The 22,460-nt window shown below is 42.6% G+C and overlaps 1 protein-coding gene across 3 annotated transcripts; it reads right to left on the reverse strand.

The window, feature by feature from the left end:
* Nucleotides 1–331: 331 nt before the first annotated feature.
* Nucleotides 332–22,268, reverse strand: abcc10 (ATP-binding cassette, sub-family C (CFTR/MRP), member 10). Of its 3 annotated transcripts, none has more exons than XM_004562225.4 (23): nucleotides 21,981–22,268; nucleotides 21,104–21,203; nucleotides 20,709–20,922; nucleotides 19,006–20,377; nucleotides 18,668–18,895; nucleotides 16,115–16,271; nucleotides 13,948–14,093; nucleotides 13,654–13,733; nucleotides 13,187–13,358; nucleotides 12,951–13,049; nucleotides 12,446–12,635; nucleotides 11,305–11,382; nucleotides 10,908–11,096; nucleotides 10,455–10,593; nucleotides 9,873–10,065; nucleotides 9,128–9,471; nucleotides 8,750–8,919; nucleotides 8,498–8,658; nucleotides 7,748–8,001; nucleotides 7,442–7,587; nucleotides 4,556–4,653; nucleotides 3,979–4,091; nucleotides 332–3,844 (listed from the first exon to the last, which is right to left on the reverse strand). In XM_004562225.4, exons 3-23 carry the CDS (start codon nucleotides 20,882–20,884, stop codon nucleotides 3,709–3,711), a joined length of 4,641 nt encoding a protein of 1,546 aa, XP_004562282.3. In that variant the 5' UTR covers nucleotides 20,885–20,922; nucleotides 21,104–21,203; nucleotides 21,981–22,268; the 3' UTR covers nucleotides 332–3,708. The 3 variants fall into 3 exon arrangements, with proteins under 3 accessions (XP_004562282.3, XP_076740663.1, XP_076740664.1); XM_076884548.1 differs by having other exon boundaries at nucleotides 22,246–22,265; XM_076884549.1 differs by lacking the exon at nucleotides 21,104–21,203.
* Nucleotides 22,269–22,460: the final 192 nt, after the last annotated feature.

Consider the following 22,460-nt stretch of genomic DNA (forward strand, 5'->3'; position numbering starts at 1 on the left):
TACGGTTGATTCCTGATTTTAAGGGACCAAAATACAAAATAAAAAAACAAACACTCCCCCTGACAACTTGATAAGTGTGGTAAGAAAAATTCTGACCTGAGCCAAGGGAGCGGCAGGCGTTCACCGTGTGAGTCACTCCGATTAGTCACTTGTTGGGGACAAAGACTGTTGTCTGATTCAATCTGGATTGAAAGAAAAGAGAGCTCAGTTGCATTCACAGAATTATATAATCCTACCTGAAAGGGTACAGCTGCAGCTCCATATGGGCTCTGACTGTACAGTGTTTTTAATTGTTCTCAGGCAAATCTGGTGAATGAACTCAACATACATGTTTAATAATCAATAGCATTTTTATTACCAACGAATTTTTACATTACAGCTGTTGACAAGCCAAGAAAAACAAACAACAAAAATCACTCCTGTCAAAATATACTCACCTGCAACTAAGCATACAAACATCACAATCACAACATTTAGATAAACTTTTTTTTATTAATACTTGAATCTAAATTTGATTTACAGCTCACATTAAAGCTGCCGAGATCATTCCATTATTATTTCATCAATTTAAACGATTCATACTATCCTCCCTTAATTGTTTGACTGACAAATGTTTTATTATTCAGGTTGACAGTTGCTCTTTGTCTTGGTCTTACATTAAAGTAAAATGCACTTAAAAATACAATTCATGAGATGAAGGGGATCAATTTATGACACATACAGATATACTAATATGATGATCAGCATGTGGTTATTTGATCAATGTCATATGTCTGAAAAGTCTGACGTTGATGCCAAAAAAATAAAATGTGTCAAAAAATAAAGTCAGATTGCTTTAAAACAGTACATATAAAGAGAGGCAAACACACCCCAGGCTGAGTTCTTTGCCTGCAGCAAGCCTGAATCGTTTTTGTTAGTCTGTTGAATGACAGTAAATCATTGACAGAGAAGTGAAGTAAAAGACTCCGTCTGGTCATAAAAAGCCTGCATGCTTCTTCATAATAATAATAAAAAAAAAAACCACTGAGAAACTGGATTTTGTGTTTTCTTTGTACAGATGGTTAACATTAAAAGAGTAAAAAAAAGAAAACAGGATATAATGATAAAACAGAACAAACAGGAGTTGGATAAATTAAAACCAACTGTTTTGTGGCAGAGCTTTTCTCTTCAGTGTAGTTCTAAGATCTAATAAACCACCAACAGCCCTGTGCAGAAGAAAACTTACAATAAATGTTTTACATATATCTCATGAGACTTATATACTTTATATTAAGTCTCATACAATGTTGACCTCATTCAAGTGACCTGTATTTTCCACACTATAAGAATTAAGAAAACACAAATTATGACGACTGCTATGATTACTGTTCCTGCTATTATTGTAAATGGTACTAGAAAAATGTGTAATTCTATGAAATAGTACTTCCATAAGAACACAGTCACATCCATTTATAATCATCATCTTTGAAAGAAAGTAAAAAGTTTGGATGTGTTTCCTTGCAGACAAGAGGAAGAAGCAGCAACTTCATGTTAGTTCCACAGATGAGGATTCCCAAAACTTTGATACATCTACTCTCATTTAAATCTACAAAATATGAAGCACTTTACCTTCCATATTCATGTTGAACTTGGCAGATACAGAATCAGGTACTATTCAGTGTGTGAATGTGTGTGTGAATGGGTGGATGACTGGATATGTAAAGCGCTTTGGGGTCCTTAGGGACTAGTAAAGCGCTATATAAATACAGGCCATTTACCATTTACCATTCAAATAAAATTCCTCATAGCCCTTACAGGTCTTGCAGCATTTAAAAAAAAATTTCAATAAAATGTTTTTTTAAATAAAATTCTAAAAATAAGACATTTCTGTATTGTTGAACTGTGAATGTTTCTTATTTTCAGGTCTCTCTTTTTATCTAAAGCACTCAAAGACTGACTGAACTCTCTTTATATATTGAAAGATGATTCATAAAATGCTCCACATATCATTTGTTTCAAATGAATCCAAAACAAGATTATAAAGTCATAATTTCATATATTTAGACATTTTTTTTCTACTCAGATTGCTACTGTAATCCCACTGCAACATTTCTTCTACAGCAGCGGTCTCCAACCTTTTTTGCGCCACGGACCGGTTTATGCCCGACAATATTTTCATGGACCGGCCTTTAAGGTGTCACGGATAAATACAACAAAATAAAACTAGTACCGGTACCGAAAAAAAGAAGATTTATTCATAACACGCGTGAAAAGACCCAGGAAAACCGAGTTAACGATAAAAACGATAACAAAATAACGCTGAAAACCAATAAAACCCTGAAAACCACACATTTCACACCTGAGCCTCAACTCTCACGGCCCAGTACCAAACGACTCACGGACCGGTACCGGTCCGAGGCCCGGGGGTTGGGGACCGCTGTTCTACAGAGTGGTGTTTTGTTATAACACATCAACGTTTAGTGGCTTGTGGTAAGACCAGATCTAGGGCCAGATCTGGGGCGATCGTGGCTCAAGAGTTGGGAGTTCGCCTTGTAATCGGAAGGTTGCCGGTTCGAGCCCCGGCTTGGACAGTCTCGGTTGTTGTGTCCTTGGGCAAGACACTTCACCCGTTGCCTACTGGTGGTGGTCAGAGGGCCCGGTGGCGCCAGTGTTCGGCAGCCTCGCCTCTGTCAGTGCGCCCCAGGGTGGCTGTGGCTACAATGTAGCTCGCCATCACCTGTGTGTGAATGTGTGCGTGAATGGGTGGATGACAGGTTGTGTAAAGCGCTTTGGGGTCCTTAGGGACTAGAAAAGCGCTATACAAATACAGGCCATTTACCAGGTATTTATGTTCATAATTCACATAAGTGCAAGCAGACATGATGTCTTATTTCATCAAACACAGGCAGTTGTTCTGAATAAACACAAGTTTACACGAGTCATTTACATATGGTGACGAACATTTCTGGCTGTCTGTCTAAATTAGGATTCAAATATAACAATAACAAAGTGTAAAAAGTAGCAGCTATTATACCAAATGGATTTGACTAATTCCCCTTATTTTAAGTTACTGTTTGTTTTTTTAATTTTCGCGACTGCTGACTTTGAAACCGAAGTTGGACATCCGAGACTTGAAACGATGGTTCTCAGCTATAAAAATGATGGAGTGCCACCTCTGGGTTCTGAATGAGCTGATGCCCCAAGTACAGAGTTTAAAGAATCAAAGTCTTGATGTTAAGTGAATGAACAAAGGAGCGGAAGATTTACAGACGGATTAATGAATTGTCTCCGGTGATGTGGTCTGAAAAAGATGGCAGATACAAGCAGCAGAAGGATATCTGAGCTGAGCTGATAAAGTGAGGATGGATTGGAGTGGAGCTGCTACTTCAGCACATCTAAAGGAGCCAGTTGAGGTGGTCTTGGGTACTTCCTGATTGAGGAGACTTAAGGGCAGACCCAGAACATGCTAGAGACATTATGTTTCTCAAGTGGCCAGTGAACTCCTTGGTGACCACTGGAAGAGTTGGGGGAGGGCTGTTTAGTTGTCTTGATTCAAGAATATGGCATAAATTCAATGAATGCTGTTTATGCATTAGAATAATCACATTTCCAAACAGCCTCGCTTTTGAGGCCAAGCTGTCCGTTCCTAATGAGTTTTTGCTCAAAGTCTGCAACTCTTCTCTGCATCAACTCAAAGCAGCAAGTTGTCTGTAAATGTGTCTGATCATCTCACTGTCCCTGATCACCCGCCAGTCTGTGAAAGATGGAGTTATCAGCTTGGCAGAGAGACACGGGACTGTCAAACTCCACCACCTTCCCAGCATGCATCACTAGCACACGGTCACAGTCCATGATGGTGTTGATCCTAATGTGAGACAGGCACACAAAACACAAAAAGGTGTTTCATTCAGAAAATAAAAAGCAGGAAGTTTTAGACTACAGTTGTAAAATAACATTCTGAAATGTGCTTTAGTGCAGGACATGAACACATGCAGTCACCTGTGGGCAATAGTGAGCACAGTCTTGTCCTGAAACTTCTCTCTAATGGTCTGCTGCAGGAGTTTGTCTGTCTTATGATCCACGCTGGCAGTGGCTTCATCAATACACAGGACCTAAATGACAACAAAAACATTGATTGGAAAAATGTTTTGCTTTATTTGTTTGAGCAATCACGCTAAAATATTTTGTTCTCAGTAAATATAAATAAATAAATGTCTGGAAATACAAAGTTAGTCGGTCTTCTTTGCAGTAATGTAGAAGCATAACATTCACAAAGCTTTTGCAAATACCTTCTCCTGTACGCAGAGTCTTACAACCTACTTCCTTGTGAACAGGCGAAGGCGTGTCACATAATTAGAGCTAATCAAACCTGTACAGTTTGTTCTTTGTTTACAGCCTCATACTGTCACTGATGTCACAGAGAAAGCCACAGACTATTTTTCACCCTTTATTGTAATTCTGTTGCACCCTCTCACCATCAGTGTCAGTCACTCGAGAGGAAATTTACCGTCTCTGACAGTGGTCGGAGACGACGTGTGTCGTCGGTACAGTGTAATGGTAAAGCTGCAAAACTCACCTTGGCTTGCGTCAACAGAGCTCTGGCCAAACACAGCAGCTGCTTCTGTCCTGCAGAGAAGAATCTTCCTCTTTCTCCCACCTCAGCATCCAGACCACCTGATATTCACGAAAACACAAACAAAAGGCATGAGAGGCAGCATGAATCTGTCATCATCTACATCTTCATGTTGATGATCTTCATGTAGTAGCAGCTCCATTTCATGCAAATTTGAACCTTTATTTTAGGCTTTTATGATAAATGGCCCATAAAGTAAACAGGATTAATACAAAGATAACAGAGGAGGAAAGAGAACTCAAAGATAATAATGTTAGGTTCTGAAACACAGTCATCAGTTATCAAAGTATGTTTGCCAGCCGTTGGTCAGTGGATCCTTAGATTTATTCTGTGGTACAAAAAAATACTTTCGATCATCCAGCGTGTTGACTCAAGAACCATTTTCCCAGTGCAAGTAGGTAAGAACCATTTTGTAACTGAAGCAGACAGTCATGTGAGCAGACAGGAATGGAAAAGGGTGGCATCAAAGGTGCCAAGCAGACACACCTTTGTAACAAAAAAGACAAAACACTGCAATTCTTCTGCTCTCTGTTTTGTGTTGGTTTTTTTGCCTGTCCCGTTTGGCTCTTTTGCCATCAGAATTGTTGTCTAAAGGCGAAGAAAGATGCCCAACGGATTTACTTTACCAAATGGACCATCCCAGCCTTGCTGAATGGTCCATTTGATTCACCTTTTATTGTTTATTTTATTTTCACTTGCTGAATACGGGACAGACTTGACTGGGGGAAAGAAGGGGAGAAAGAAAGAGGGAAAGAGAAACAGCTGAGAAGAGGGACGGGGGAGAAGGGCAAAAGACAAAAACCAACAGAACGGGCAGAGAAAAAAAAATGCATATATCAATCACCTGGATCACCTGCTGAGAAAGAAAAAAGAAAACAAGCAGAAGAGAACAAGAGTAATAGAATAAACAACATCACAATGATATATGGGAATATGACAGTAAATACTAAATGTTAAACATTATTGTGCAGCACATAAGATCAACAGAACACAGTGTGCTTTGAGGTAGGAGCCAAAAAGGGTGTAGTTTGTGGGTGTGATCACCCGTGTGTACACCTGTGAGCATGGACACGCTAGTTTTTAAAAGGTTCCTTCATGTAATGATCTGCTAGAGGGTGTGGGGGGGCCACAGCCCCGTCCTCCAGGGCGTGAAGCAGGTATGGAGGAGATCAAAACTCCAGACATCCAGAGGCCCCCAGAACACAAGAGACCATGGAAGACCAACAGAGGGGCAGCCGCGCCACTGTCCCAGAAAGAGCTGAGGAGAGTCCCAGATGAGGGCTCACTCAGCAGCCGCGGAGCAGAAGCCAGGGGGGGTTGCAGTGACGCGCCCGTGAGCTCCGCCGGCAGCCAGCTGTGCCTGAGTGACCGAGCCCCAGGCCGAGAGGCCGGGGGCACCCCACCTCCGAAGTGGCCCGAGCGAGCCCCAGGCTCCAGGCCCCGATAAGCGGCCACCAAGGAGTGAGCCGGTGTGTACCTGGACGCCCATCCCCAGACACAAAGAACCACCAACGCACCGATGTCTGAGGGCGTCTGCCACTGGCAGGGGAAGTGGTGGTGGGGGGAGATAGGCCTCCAAACCTTGGAGGGCCTGAGATGTCCCCAGAGAGGTGGCGTCTGATACCCAACCTGACATATAGACACAGACATACAGGCACACACAGATACAAACATCCATTCCCACCCTCATGCTCTCATATGCACTTACTCCACACTCAACCAACGTGGAGACAGACATAAAGAGACGCTGTACACACAATCACACTCCCCAAGCGTACTCTACAAACCGGGTCTAGGTACCCTTGCCCCTGGAGGGGGGAACTGCACCCAGACCCAGGTGGTGTTACTCTTTTCCCTGCGGTGGGGAGAGGCAGACCGCCCCGACTCCGCAGCAGCAGGGAGGCCCCACACTCCAGACCGCAGTCGGACGGCCAACTCCTCCTCCTAGCCCCCACGCTCCAGCAGGTCGCAGAGAATGGGGGTGAGAGAAGACTCCAAACCTCCCTCCACCCGCTCATTGTAGTGTTGATGCATGTGTGTTCTAAGGTGCATTTCAAACCCAGGAGGGCATGGAGCTACCTGCCAGAGAGCAGCAGGTAAGCGCATGGTCCCTCCTGCTAGCCCTCAATGTCTACGTGTATTTAAAATTGAGAGGTGGGCAACGACGCCAGGGGTGAGACGTACACCCTGATGGTCTTTTGGATTCCGTGTATCGTGCCCACCCCCAAGATCCTATAGTGAGTAATGTGAATGTCTAAGTTGTGGGATAAAATTGAGGTACAGGCAGCCAGAAAAGGGGGGGGGGGGTAGCCTCCTCTGCACCCTGGTGACATACCCCTACTCCAAGGCTCTGCATGTGTGGGTGGTTGTGATGGAGCGGGAAGAGGGAGGCAGCTGGAGATGGGGAGGGAAGGAAGGGAGGGGCAAGTGACCCCTCCCTGGGGCCAGCTCCCCCGCTGACCCCAGTAGGCACCCCCATACTCCGCGACCCGCCAGGGAAAGGGGGCCCAGGCCCATCCAGACCGGGGCCCAGCGCAGCAGCGCCTCCCGGCCCCACAGAGCCCGGGACAGTCCACCCAACCCCACCACAGAGAAAACTGCACCCACCCCACCATCCACTCATCTTCCAGACTACATAAGACAATAGACGCCCAGGCTGAGATCTTCCTCCACCTCTCCTGTATCTCCCCTTCCTGCAGAGAGTTCCTGAAGAGAGGAAAGCTCCTGCAAGATGTGACAATCTCCCCCACCAGTTGAAGAGCCCCCCAGCCCCCCTTCTGCTCTCTGTTAAATCACTGGGTCAAACACACTTTTGTAAATAACTCTCACCCATTCTGCTGACCACAGTGCTGAGGTGGCACTGCTCCAGGACGTCCAGCAGCTCCGGCTCCAAGTGTCGCCCACAGGGGTCCAGATTCTCTCTGACTGTGCCACTGAAAAGGAAGGGGTCCTGAGGAATAATGGCCAACCTGGACCTGCAGAGGGCAACAACAGCACATAAGTCAACTTGTCTCCCACTGATTTTATTATATTATAAAGTACATTATGTTAGTAATTTATCTTCTAAAATGCGTTAGAGCACAGTTTTCGTGTAACTCTTATCCAATACCAATAAACAACTCAATTCAAATGTACCTGAGTTGAACTAGACCCACGGTGGTGATATCCAGCTGATCCAGGAGAATCTGACCCTGGCTGAGCTCCACCATCCGAAACAGGGCCAAGAATATCGTGGACTTGCCAGATCCTGTACGTCCCACAATGCCTATTTTCTCTCCAGGTCGCACCATGAGGCTCACTCCATCCAGGGCATTAGGCAGACCATCCCTGTAGGTCAAAGCCACATTCCGAAACTCCAAACAACCGTGCTCAGGCCATGAGGGGGACAGCTGAGGTCAGAAACAGAGAGGGTAAAATGCAAATAGTACTCCAAGAAATTTAAAACGTGTGACTGAGTCCATAAACACGTTAGAAACGACACTTGATTTATGGTATCATAAAAAAGAAGGGCCGTTTTCCATAGATTTCTTTACAACAACCCATATTTTTTTAAAGCAGAGAGACTGCCCTCTGCTGGGCAATAGAAAAATATACATGTTAAAGTACTTTGTGTTGGCTTTTGTTTCAATTGACAAAAAAAAAGATGCCACGTCCATCTTTATTTAAATATGTAAATAGGTGTACAAATGTTTATATATGTTATTAATATATATATTAATATATATGTAAATTGTGTCTCGTGATCTTTTCCTCTGACTTTCAGGTTTGGACTAAAAAGTAAGATACATTCTGTGAAGACAGCTGTGAGGTAAAGCCAGGAGCTCTGATAAAGCTTTAGTGTAACCCACTGTTGTTATGTTAATATCAATATCCAGTGCACCCGACCTCTGTATTCTGATGCTGTGGTTCAATGGGCAGTCCAGTGGAATATTCCTCTGTTCGTTCCACGCTCACCAGCTGCATTTCAGTCTGCGTGAAGCTGAATATGAGGCCAGATAGCAGCTGTGTGATAGACAAAGCGTAGGACAGGGACAGACCCACCAGACCTGATAGGAAAACCGGCACAGACACAGTCTTACTCAATGGCTCCTACGGTCATTAAACACGCACAGCCTGCAAATTCTTCTGCTGTCTTACCTGGATCAACAGAATTAAGCTGGTGCTGAACAACAGCTATCACCCCAAGGCCTGTCACCACAGCGATACCAATCAGCTGCAGACGGATGTCCAGCCACTGCCCTGCAGCGTAGCTAAGAAACAAACAGCGTTGGTTCTGCTCCAAACGCCTGGCGTTCTCCTCCTCAAACCTGAAACAGCAGAAAAATGTCCCTGCGGTTTAGCTGTTTCTTTAGTCCCTATACCTAATATATTTTATTAATATTAACACTTCCTGTCACCTATGTTCAAGAGAATTTAAATTAATTTTATGTCCTGTGCAAGATAAAGTTAACAACTATTACTTATTTTCACATACATTTATCTAATCACTGAAAACTCTGTTTCCGTGTCACTCACCTGGCAGAGTTGCCACTGGCCCGGATCGTTCCCAGTCCAGTCAGTGTCTCTGAAAAATGCGAGTAGATTGGTGACAGAGTGAGGCTGCAGAGGCGCTTCAGCTCTCGAGATGTGTGTCTATAGAAGTGCTGTGTGCGGTAGTACAGCAGACCCAGGGGAAGCAGGGCCACCAGGACCCAGGGCAGGCCGTAACTTATCACCACCAGCATGCCGAGCAAGCCAAAAATGTTGGCCAGTAAGATGTTCAAGACAAACGGCAGGCTGTCGTCCACGCTGTACAAGTCTGAGGAAAAACGGTTGAGAATTCGGCCCAAAGGAGTGGTATCGAAGAACGCCATAGTGGTCTGGATGGACACGCAAACAAGACATTTTTTAATATTTTTTGCTAAGTGGGAATTACTCATGTCACTCACACTTAAAGTGTTTTCCTCTCTCATTATGCATTTGCATTTTTCTTTAATGAATCTTGTGAACTATAACAATTGCAGATGCAATTGTGATCTGTAGTAAGAGTAAAAATCCTTATTATATATGTATTTAAAACTACCTAGCACATCAGAAGGATTGGCATTAAGTAGATAACATAGGCAGTGTGAGCATACCTCTTCCTGTTAATGAACATCTACTCAGCTCGTCTGATGTCTCACACTGCTAACCCTTCAGTCACCACCCTGTTTCTCCAACCTTTAGCTATTTTTGCCAGACATGAAAAGCACTCAATCTGCTATGCTGACTGCTGACATACCTTAAAGACTTGATTCAGAAGTCTGTTGTGGATGGCAGAAGCGGCACACATTACTCCATAGGCAAAGAGGAAGGCACGGAGCGCGGTGAACACTGTGTTGGCCACAGCAATGGAGCCGTAGACCGTCAGGTAAAACTTAACATCTGCATCGATGTCGTTCGAGAGGAACATGTAGTCAGAGGGCACTGAAGATCTGGATGGGTAGAGGTGAATATCTGATTTTAGTCAAAAGACTGAAGTAAGACAGGAAGAAGTCAAAGTTTAAATCACAGTACTAAAAGCAGTTTTTATTTTCATTCTTCAAAATAAAAGATAAACTTTGTGTTTAACATAATAATAGAAAATGTAATGGCAAAGTCTTTACATCTGTACCTTTTAAAAATAATATATAAATGAAATTTTAAAAGAAATCATCATTATCTCACGGCTGAACTGCATGTTATTATTATAGCATGTGCTCTTTTAAAATTGGTTACAAATTTTGTGTTTTAAAGTTTATTCTGGAACAATGATAGCAAGGCATCTTGGTTGTGTTACCATTCACAGAATCTTTTTCAAAATGTTGCCAATTGGTCAACTCACATGAGCCTTCCAGGTGAGAAAAGCAGCAGATGAGGTGAGCTGAAGGCAGGTAACGAAGAATCATTATTCCCAGTGGAACCATTGTGTTTTAGCTCAGAGATCCAGTAGGACAGCCACCAGTCAGACACATTTTTAGATGCTGATTTACACACAAACACACACACAAAGTTCTTATTAAATTAGAAATGAATTTAAAGCCAGAAGACAGTAATTATTTTTTCTTTTGGGGACAAAATACCCTGAAGCCTGCTTTAAACAATAATCCTATATCGCCCAAGTATCATACAGGTCGCCTGGACTTATTTTGTAATTTTGGCAGTAAAATTAAAAAATAATTCTCATCTTTAAAAGATGAAAAAATGTTGACCACAGAGAGACAATCTTGGAGGTGATGTTTCTGAAAAAATTGCTAAGCGTCCCCAGTGTACAAAGATCATAAAAAGCATTCCAAACCTTGCATGAGGAGCAGAGAGACTAAGACGCAGGAGGCCAGTACTCCACCCACAGCGGCCCAGTAGGTCTGGTAAACTCTCCATGCCAGCCTGCCCACCTGTTTCTGCTCTGCCCCCGAGAGGTCAGGATCATTATCCACATGTAGCTCAGGCAATGAACTCATTTCCCCTTCAACCTGCTCCACGCCATCTGCTCACAATCAACAGGGGCCAAACCAAAAGGATTATAAGAGTCCCAGAAAGAAGAGCTGAATTTTGGATTTGTTGAGATTTTGTTGAGATATTGCTATTGAAGAAGAAGATGACAACAATGGGAACTCTGGACTTGTAAGAGATTATACATGCGCCACTGTTTTAACACCTGAGTTTTTGTTTGTCATAATGTGAGGTGAACACACCTTTCTCTTTTGTGTTGCGGTTGTTCTTCTGCTTTTTCTGGACTGCGTCCACCAAAGGAAGGACTTCTGCTGGTGTCCCTGTTTAACACAGAAGAATAGAAAGGCCTTTTATTCCACAGATGTTATAATAATAATAATAATGGATTGGATTTTATACAGCGCTTTTCAAGGCACCCAAAGCGCTTTATGCCACTATTCATTCACACACTGGTGGAGGCAGCTACAGTTGTAGCCACAGCTGCCCTGGGGCAGACTGACAGAAGCTGGCCAACACCAGTAGGTGGTAGGGTAAAGTCTCTTGCACAAGGACACAACGACCAGGACAGAGAGCCCGGGGATCGAACCAGCGACCTTCCGGTTACAGATGCGCTTCCCAACTCCCTGAGCCACTTACAAGTTGATGCTCTTCTTGCATGTAATGCTAAACGAATAAAGTGAGCTCAATATAAACAACTAGACAAAACAAAAAAGCCATGACGCCTTTTAATAAATGTCCTGTATCTGTACAATAGCCGCTCTTTTTTTTTTTACTTGGCATATGGACACCTTATACAAGACAACATGGCACTCTAAGAATTACAAATAAAAATCAAAGTCTGAGATGCTAAAGATGGCGGTTGTCCCACCTCGTTACCCAAAAGCCAATCAACAGTTTAGGTATAAAGCATATTAGCCAATCACATTATTCTGTGGATAAATGTACACTTCAGCTATGTGGAGGCAGACATCTTTTTCTACTTGTTATTGTTCTACAGATGTAGAGATGTGTACTTTTTTCCAATTATATTTTGCCTAAGTGCATATAGAACATTGATTTTAATTTGGCATGAGCAGTTAGTGGTAAAGCTGTAATATTGTAATATTGGATGAAAAATGCTTTTCTGAACTGTATTTTGGAGCAAAAATGCAAAAGTTGTTGGGATTTTTTGTATTTGACTGCCACTTCTATTGCATGCAGTTTATATGACCCACTGATCAATACAATTGTGAGTTATGACTTTCTCCCCATCCATTCTGATGGAAACTTCAAAATAACTTAAGCTGCTGATCTGTGACATTTGTTTCTAAAAGGACTTTAAATCATTTAGAAGTTACATTTATACAAATGTCACCAAGATTTAAAGCAGACTTCAGTTTCTACCTGTTTTGATGATTGCTCCATTGTCCATGAGGACAACCACATCAGCTTTGTCCACAAACTCTATGCGGTGTGTGCAAAGGATTCTGGTCTTCCCTCTGAGGAGCTCCATGATACATTTCTTCATAAGGTGTTCAGCCACATCTGCATCCACTGCTGCCAGTGGATCATCGAGGAGGTAGATATCTTTGTCCTGCAGGAGAAGCAGAAAAAAGGAAGGGGAGGCAACATCACATTACACAAGCATATTACATATAAACAGCTTTTTATGGCTTTGTAACTATTTGTTACAAGAAACTGTTAACATGCAGTTCCCTCAAACAAAATTAAAAGCTCTAAACGTTTACCTGATAGCTTTCAGTTTTTATCAATCTGTGCAACAGAAGGAAAAATATAATTCTAATATCATTTATCCTTGTTTACTGCAGCCTGACTCATTTATTTTGTAAAACCTCCTCTGTGCCTCTTAGAGTGTGAAGCAGATGGCTGGATTGTGCTGAAGACTCACCATGTAAACAGCTCTAGCAAGTGCCAGCCGGGCCTTCTGTCCTCCACTCAGAGTCACTCCGTTCTCACCCACTTCAGTCTTGTCACCATTTGGCAAAACCTGCAGGTGCAGAAACAGAGCAACCAAAGCCCTGAAAACCAATTTATTTAACATTTTAAACAATCCCAGAAACTCCATGCAAAGCACAGTGAAATCAGTGTGAAGAAACGTAAACAATAACATTGTCACAATCGTACATTGAGGTCATCTGAGAGGGCGCAGGCCTTGATCACAGCCTGGTAGAAGGCAGCATCGTAGTCTCTGCCAAACAAGATGTTGTCTCGTACTGATGCATGCTGGATCCACGGTTCCTGTGAGGCCAAACCAAAGCCAACCTCCCTGTCTGCAACATAGAGCACTCCAGTCAGCCTGCAGAGACAAGTGGAAGATGGATAGACCTTAGTCACACATTATTAATCCCAGGTTGTGTCAGTGCACTTAAAAACACTAAAACCAGATTCACTATTGATTTTATTGACTTTTTTGGTTCCAACTAAGATGAAAAATATCATCTAGAGCAGCATAAAGCCCCTGACTGCCTATTAATCACCTAAGCAAACCTTCATATTGGGAAAGGGAATATTGATGACTCGACAACATTCTTCATATGTAAATTAAGTCATAAGTGATAATATTTTCAATAAAAGTTTCATAAGCTGTGTACCTATTAAGTTCTCCAGTCAGAGCAGCCAATAAGGAGCTCTTTCCACAGCCGACCTTCCCAACCACGACAACCAGAGAGCCCTGAGCCAGACAGAAGACCGCAGATGTCATGTCTGTACTAAGTCAGCTCCAAACACCTACTGTTAAAACATTTTGGTGTCAATGCGTTTTTGCAATTTAAATATTCATATACAATTTTAGGGTGTTGAATACTGAGCTTATATCACTGACAGGAGACGATGAATTTCCAACTATTGGGATTGTTTTAAAGCACAATCCCAATAGTTGCTTGTACCTTGGTTATGTTTAAATTGAGACTGTGCAGCTGCAGGCTTCCTTTAGCTCCTCCAGACTCTTCCTCTTCGTTTGGACTGCTGGGTTCCTGCCATGAAAATGATCCCTGGCTCAAAAGGACAGATGTCTGGCTGTCTTCTGGAGACACTGGGCACAGATGTGGTATTTCAGCACAAGAGAAACATTACATAGATTTAAAAAAGCAAGTTTGGCTGATGAACTATGTACTAGGGATGCAACGTTACCAATTTTTTTCAAACCGATACGATACCGGATCTGAGTACTTGCCGATACAGAGTACAAAAACCGATACTTCTACCACACACACACACAAATGCAATGAATTGGAAGACAGGTTTTATTTTATTCTCTGCCGATAATAAATAATATCTTAATAAAAATGACCACATGAGTTGTTGAGTAATTTTAGGCTGTCCACATTGCAATCACTTAGGGAACGATGGGGAAGTGATCTTGGCCAACGGATTACAGATGAGACTTGGCACAAGATAATCAATAGCATTTCTTCATCATCTATTTGCCTTAAACATGTGGTGATTCAGTTCAAAGTTGTTCACCGTCTCCATTGGTCTAAAACTAGACTGAGCAAAATCAAGGATGGGTTTGACCCCACATGTGACCGGTGCAAACGAGAGCCTGCTTCCCTATTTCACATGTTCTGGGCGTGTCCAAAACTGGGTAGCTTTTGGAAAAGCATATTTGAAACCATATCCAACATATTTGGTGTTCCAATTGCACCCTGCCCGTTTATAGCTATTTTTGGAGTGACGCCTTGTGATGCCAGTCTTTCCAAATCACACTCTGATCTTCTGGCCTTCTGCACTCTTTTGGCCCGTAGAATGATATTATTGAAATGGAAAGAGCCACTTCCACCTGTATATGGGCAATGGGTTAAGGATGTCATGTACTATACTCAGCTGGAAAAGATCCGCTACACTGTAAAAGGTTCGGTTCGGCGGTTCTATGACACATGGCAACCTTTTCTTACTTACTTTGAAAGATTAAGTCCGGATACTATTGCTTAATGTGCGTGTGAGTGGGGTTTTTTTTTTTTTTTTTTCTCTTGCTGTTGTTCATTTATTTTATTATTTACTTTGTATCTGTAACTTTATTTTATTTTATGTTATTTTGTCTCTCCTTTCCTCTCTGGCTGGGTTTTAGTTACACTGTTCTGGGGGGGTGGGGGCACAACTGTCTGTTAATTTTGCCATAATTGTTGTTGGAAGCAATTCTTTGTTCAATAAAAAGACCTTGATCAAAAAAAAAATAAAAATGACCACAAAAAAATTTCAAGTGAAAAATAAGCACTTCTGTTAAATTATTGCAGAGTCTCCACATTGTAATTTAACAAAATATCACTGAACTATTGGCACTGTCTCGAGTTTTCGGAATAATAAATAAACACTTCTGTTTGGAATAAAATAAATACAAATTAGGTTTGAGAATAAAATAAACTTTTAAATTGTTGCAGAGTGTCCATATTGTAAACAAACAAACAAAATAACGAAAGTATTTGGCATTGACGAACGAACTCCCCATCTGCCCGTGGATCATCAGTCCACTGTGCCGTTAAACCAAGGACTGACATCGCGCACACACTGCTTGTCTTTACCTCTTTAGAAAGTTTTGGCACCATTATCTCCCTGATGTGTGGGCGGCTGGGAATTTCATATCGCAGCTCGAGTATGCTGAGAAGAATCCTATGTTTTCCACGACTGGCATTGGCTGGTCATCCAGAGCGATAAAATGAGTCAGAGCCTCTGTTATTTTAACTGCCCGTGGATTTTCTCTTGACATTTTTCACCGCTTTTCCAAAACCTGAGTTAAAGTTGGCTGTTCCGGTCCACACTGCCAGTCCACGATACCAGTATCGGTATCGGTGCATCCCTACTATGTACAGTTGGGTAAAACGTTTTCTTTAGTTTCTGTGAACTTTACTCTTTGAAAAAATAGCATTTGATGCAATCACTCGAACAAATACTTGATTAAAGCAGAAAATAACCTCATCTTTAATGAGCAGAAGCTGTTCTAAACATTCATAAAAACTGCTTTTTCCTTGAATGAACAAAAAAGCATGAGGACCTGTTTCACATCAAAATCAAATACACCTCCACACAAACAAAGTAGGAAATCAAGCAGTACCCTACCCAGGGCATAGTATGCCTGCAGGTTCTGGTTGGTTAGTTTAAAGAAGCGCTGGATTCGTTCCAGAGACACTTTGGCTTCCAGGACTCCATTGAGCACCCAGGGGAAAGCATTGAGTGGGATGATCAACATTCCTACAAGGGCAAGTGTGGTAAACACCTGCATGGGATGAGAATCACATTTACAAGAATGCACTCTTAAAAACTTATCACAAGTTATATAGTCCATTGTTATATATGCATTTATACAATCATTTACATGAGAGCATAAAACTAGCTTAAAGAATTTCTAAGTTCAAAGCCACTGATATCCTTTTTTACTAGGAATACAGAAATATAGGTACAAAAAAGGTACAAAACATTTTTTCTATTCTGAGAATTATTTAATAAATTAATATATTTATCTCAGTGGCAATTTTTTTTCACCATTGTCCTTGACTGTCATTTTGGGGAATTTTTCTGATGGTCCGAATCCAATCCTGATCCTGATCATGAAGCGTGCTGAACACTTTTCTGTGCAGGATATAGATCCCCTGAAGCTCAATGTGTAATATGCAAATAAAACTGACTTGATTTTACTTGTGCCTATTGAAATAAAATAACTATTACTGCTATGAGTTGTTAGTCATTTGAACATTATTGCTCACTGTGCAGAAAATCCACCTCAACCTTTTATGGCACTTAAATAATACAAATTATTATTCTAAAGTTGTCCAATTGTAATGACTGATTAGAAAAAAGATGGGGAAAAATTTTGTTTGAAGAAGGTCTTCAATGCATTGGAGTGAGCTGGTTCAAGCAGACAACTCCAACTGTGGTACTTATGCATGTACCATGTCATCAAACACACCCTCCCTTCTCATCTCTCCCTCTGACATTTCATTTCCGCTGCTGCCCTTTTTGTTTTTCTTTTTTTTTACTTGTTAAATACGGGACAGACTTGACTGGGGAAAAGAAAGGGGAGAAAGAAAGAGGGAAAGAAAAACAGCGGAGAAGAGGGACGGGGATAAAGGGCAAAAAACAAAAAAACAACAAAATAAGCAGACAAAAAAATACATATATCAATCACCTGTTAAGAAAGAAAAAAGAGAAAACAAGCAGAAGAAAGAAAAAAAGAGCAACATAATAACAACATCACGATGATCCATGGGAATGTAACAGTAAATACTAAATATTAAACATTATTGTGCAGCACGTAAGATCGACAGCGCACAGTGTGCTTTGAGGTAGGAGCCAAAAAGGGTGTAGTTTGTGTGTGTGAGTCCATGCCCCACCGTCCACGGGGGGCATGGACGGTGGGGTGCGTCCATGCCCCACCTGTGAGCATGGAAGCGCTTGTATTTAAAAGGTTCCTTCGTGTAATGATCTGCTAGAGCAGGGGTGTCGAACTCCAGGCCTCAAGGGCCGGTGTCCTGCAGGTTTTAGATTTCACCCTGGGTCACCACACCTGAATCAAATGATTAGTTCATTAGCAGGCCTCTAGAGAACTTCAAGACATGTTGAGGAGGTCATTTAGCCATTTAAATCAGCTGTGTTGGATCAGCAACACATCTAAAACCTGCAGGACACCGGCCCTCGAGGCCTGGAGTTCGACACCTGTGTGCTAGAGGGTGTGGGGGGGCCACAGCCCCGTCCTCCAGGGCATGAAGCAGGTATGGAGGAGATCAAAACTCCAGACATCCAGAGGCCCCCAAAACACAAGAGACCAAGGAAGACCAACAGAGGGGCAGCCGCGCCACTGTCCCAGAAAGAGCTGAGGAGAGCCCCAGATGAGGGCTCACTCAGCAGCCGTGGAGCAGAAGCCAGGGGGAGTTGCAGTGACGCGCCCGTGAGCTCCGCCGGCAGCCAGCCGTGCCTGAGTGACCGAGCCCCAGGCCGAGAGACCACGACAAGCAGCCACCAAGGAGTGAGCCGGTGGGTATCCGGACGCCCATCCCCAGACACAAAGAACCACCAACGCACCGATGTCTGAGGGCGTCTGCCACTGGCAGGGGGAGTGTTGGGGGGAGATAGGCCTCCAAACCTTGGAGGGCCTGAGATGTCCCCAGAGAGGTGGCGTCTGATACCCAACCTGACATATAGACACAGACATACAGGCACACACAGACACAAACATCCATTCCCACCCTCATGCTCTCATATGCACTTACTCCACACTCAACCAACGTGGAGACAGACATAAAGAGACGCTGTACACACAATCACACTCCCCAAGCGTACTCTACGAACCGGGTCTAGGTACCCTTGCCCCTGGAGGGGGAAACTGCACCAAGACCCAGGTAATGTTACCCTTTTCCCTGGGGTGGAGAGAAGCAGACTGCCCCGGCTCGGCAGCAGCAGGGAGGCCCCACATTCCAGACCCCAATCGGACGGCCAACTTCTCCTCCCAGCCCCCCCCCCGCCTCAGCAGCTCCCCTCTTTTCAACCCCTCCACCACTCCAGCATCTCAGGTGTTGCTCTTGTCAGAGTTATTTTTTTAAATATGTTTATACAGTAACCCTACATTCCCTAATTCTCTACAAAGCTCACTCAGCATCAACACAGCAGCCAGTTTACCTTTGCTGCCGTCAGCTGGTGTCCAAGCAGCACATACGTGACGAAGGTCAGGATGGAGATGACCACAGGTAGAGCAGCCCAGGTATACACACACAATGCATCCAGGTATTTGACAGCCTTAAGGTGGGACAGCTCCTCTTTGCGACAGTCAGCCACCTTCTGTGTGAAATGAGGCTCCCAGCTATAGAACTTGATGACGCGAATGCCGAAGAGGATCTCTGTCATTAACTGGAAATAAGTTCAAAATTAAAAATAATCTCAACAAGATTTTTTCCCTGGGTAGCTTCATAAAAGTATATAAATCAACTCAGTGTAATAAGAGCTTAAACATGCCATACCTTAACACGGTTATCCTTCCACATGAGCATCTTTTTATTGTTGCTAAGGATGCAGGAAGCAAGGAACTTGTTGAATGGCACCAGCAGCAAAGCTACGGACAGTCCTCCAAGGAAAGCTACACCCACCTGCAGATATAGCAAGTAAAGGGTGACAGCTAACTGAAAGGGCAGGCTCCACAGCTCATGGAAGCTTTGGAAGAAGTTAACCACACGGTCGGTGTCTGTGCTCATTAAGTTCACCACCTCTCCTAAAGTAAAGCCAGCCAAGCTGCAGCTGCTGACTCTCAGGGCTTTGTTGTAGATGGCCGTCACAAGAGCAGCTCGTGCTGACAGCGCCACCTTGGAGACCTCGAAGACAAAGATGTTTCGTAGAACAGAGCACAGCAGGGTGGTAGCAAAGAGCCCCAAGGCACACCAGACACCCCTGCTGACTGGGGCACCTTTATCCTCCATAAAATTCACAAGACTACTGAGGAGCAGTGGACCTGCAAAGCTCAATATGTTGACTGTCACCTTCAGCAGACCAAGGATGTAATACCACTTCCCAAACGCCTTGTGTAGCACCTTCAGCAATCTTACATCACCTTCCAGCTCCAGTGGTTGGTCCTGGTTGTGTAAACTCCAGCTGCCACTTGGGAGGTTTGTGCTGACTGGTGTGGGCCATTGATCCTCTTGGTAAGTGACTGGTGATCCTTGCCAGCAGGCTTCCCAGCACTGGTGAAAATACCGACAAATCACACTAGTTCTAAGTTTCTGGGGAAGGTGATATACATCGGCTGGTCTGTCCAGTTCCCATCTCTGCCCTCGCCTGAGGAGAGGGGTGAGCCACAAGTAGAAGAGTCGAGATAGGCAGTCACTCCCATCCTCAGCCACAATCTCCCCAGTCTCCAGCTGGGTGTTCTCTGGGATGAGCGGAGAGCCATCAACATCGTTAATATACAAAGTGTACCCAGCATCACTGATGCAGGGGAAAGCAAATGCCAGGAGGTAAATGAGAAAAAGAAATGTCCGTACTGAGGCAAGAACAAATCGGGCCAGTTTAAGAGGTTCAGCTGGGTTTAAATATTCCTTGTTGTTAGAGTAAATTATCAAGTTGATGACAAGGTTGGGGAGTAACAGAAGCACCAGGAGAAGCAGCAGTGTTGGTCCTCTGGTTCTCTTAAAAACAGTCCTCTGGAGCACTGTTATGACACTGAAGTGGACCAGCCAGGCCAGGATTGCACAGCTGCCAGCTAGGATGTCCAGGTACATGTCTCCCTGCTGGAGGACACTCACCAGGATGACATCTGCAGTGTAGAGTAAGGCAGCCAGCAGAGCTGACACGAGCCTGAGTGTCCAGCCACACGGGGGAGACGTCTGGAGGTGGCTGCATCTGCAAAGCAAACAAAAATGTGAAAATATAGACACAATTTTTAGAATCATCGGCATTAGTTTTATAGGGTGCCCCATTCGATGATTAAGCTGCGCATTTTGAATTTAGCCAAAAACTGGACAACTCAGAGAAGACTCCAAAAAAGATGGGGGGGAGTTGCTTGTTTTTAAAGAATTGTTGTTACATTAAAGTAAAACATACTTCATCAGAAAATCCACTGCAAGGATTGATATGCATGTTTTTTTGTAACTACAACTTCATTATCCGCTAATAAAATTGCAAGATTGGAAAAGTGTTGTTGATAAGGACCTGGTATCAATGCATGACCTACCTTGACATGCTGAGGTAGCAGGCACTGAAAATGGCCATCCCAGCATGGGGCAAGACACCAAGGATGAGCTGGTTAAAACAGGGGCTGATGCATTCATTCTGCCACAGAGGAAGAGGATCCTCTTCATCTGTATGACAGAGGCCTGCAATCAGGTCTGTTGGCCCAAAGTCATTCATCCTTCTTCCTACTTGACTGCTGTCATTCTAAAAATTATCTGTAGAGGAAAAAATAATATTATTTATCAACTTTTAAAAAAGGTAACAAGGGTGTTTCAAAGAAAACCCACAGGGTAGTTATTATTCTAGAAAACATTATTTTTTTAAAAAAGAAGAAGAATACAACAATTTGTTGGCACTATCATCATCTTCCTATCAGTAAATAAGACAACATTTTACCATTGGCAGAGGCCACTGATCATCTGTTATGTCCCGTCAATTCTGCAGTCCATTTTTCTGAGATCCAGGTTCAATAATTCACATATTTATTCATAAATCCCTGGGTTGAAGACAGTACAGATAATTTCAGTAATGAAAAGGTGATAAAACTACAAAATAAACAAGAACTAATGTACTAACAGCAGCTATCAGCTAAATTTTAAACACAGCTATATCCCTGAATTTTGTAATCTGTGCACGCCTAATGAAAGTGAACATATTTTCCCAAAGCCAAAGTTTGAAAAATGGCAGTATAAAAACAGTATAATAAATAACCGGATTATAGTTTAGGCAATAGTCCTGTATGATTAATTTTATTGCAAGAAAAAAAAGGGGCATCCATCTATTTTTTTAGCCTCTTATCTATTTCAGGGTTTTTTTAAGGTTGTGGAAATTTATGGAAATTTGTGTTATTTTGAAATACAAGCTATGGTCATCCTTAGCTTGATCAAGAACTTTTCATATTTCATTCTGAAATGTTCAAATCCAAGTACACAGTTACATTAAGGATATAAAATGCAGCTAGACTCTTTCCATAACTATGTATTTTATGCCTGTGACAGAATCATCTAGACTCATTAGCGGTTCATTTATGCACCTAACTGCAAAGAAAATGTAAGGCTTTAATGTTTTCTGTAACATTCGTGTTTCCTTGTTTACCAGATTGTTTACCAAATAAACCTTTCGTGAAAGACCTGTTGTTATAGTACAGTCTCTGTTGTGTGTGAGCCCTTCAAGAAGTTTAAGGGGCAAGTTAACAACTCTGGATTAAAAAACGTTAACATACAATTTGTTGCAATTTTTTAGGTGTTGTTGCTCCAACATTCACAGCACTAACCTTTAAGGAGTGACGAAGCAAAAAGAAACATGGAACGACAGACAGGCACATTTATCCGGTCTTCCTGACTGAAACACCCTCACACTAATGTAAACAAATTAGGCTAGCAAACTAGCTTAGGTAACGGAATATTACGCTATTAAGTTTTTTGATGTTACCGCATGCACTATGTAAATAGAAACTTTAGCGAGCTAGACCAACTATAAATACAAGTCGACATACAACTAATTTAAGAGCATTTAGACCACAGGACTTTAAATGTTACCGGCTTTCATCTAGCTAACAGGAAATGGATCTGTTGATTGCTGATGACGAGTACAAAGAGCTTTTCAAAATAAATGCTCGATGAAAAAAAACAGTACAAATAAATGCTGATACTAATTCTACTATTACTGCTACTACTAATAATAAAACTGATGATGATGACTAATAATAAAATAATATTAACAATAATTCAAAAACTCATGGGAGCAACAACAA

Source organism: Maylandia zebra, linkage group LG6, assembly GCF_041146795.1.
Source record: "Maylandia zebra isolate NMK-2024a linkage group LG6, Mzebra_GT3a, whole genome shotgun sequence".
Classification (NCBI taxonomy): Eukaryota; Metazoa; Chordata; class Actinopteri; order Cichliformes; family Cichlidae; genus Maylandia; species Maylandia zebra.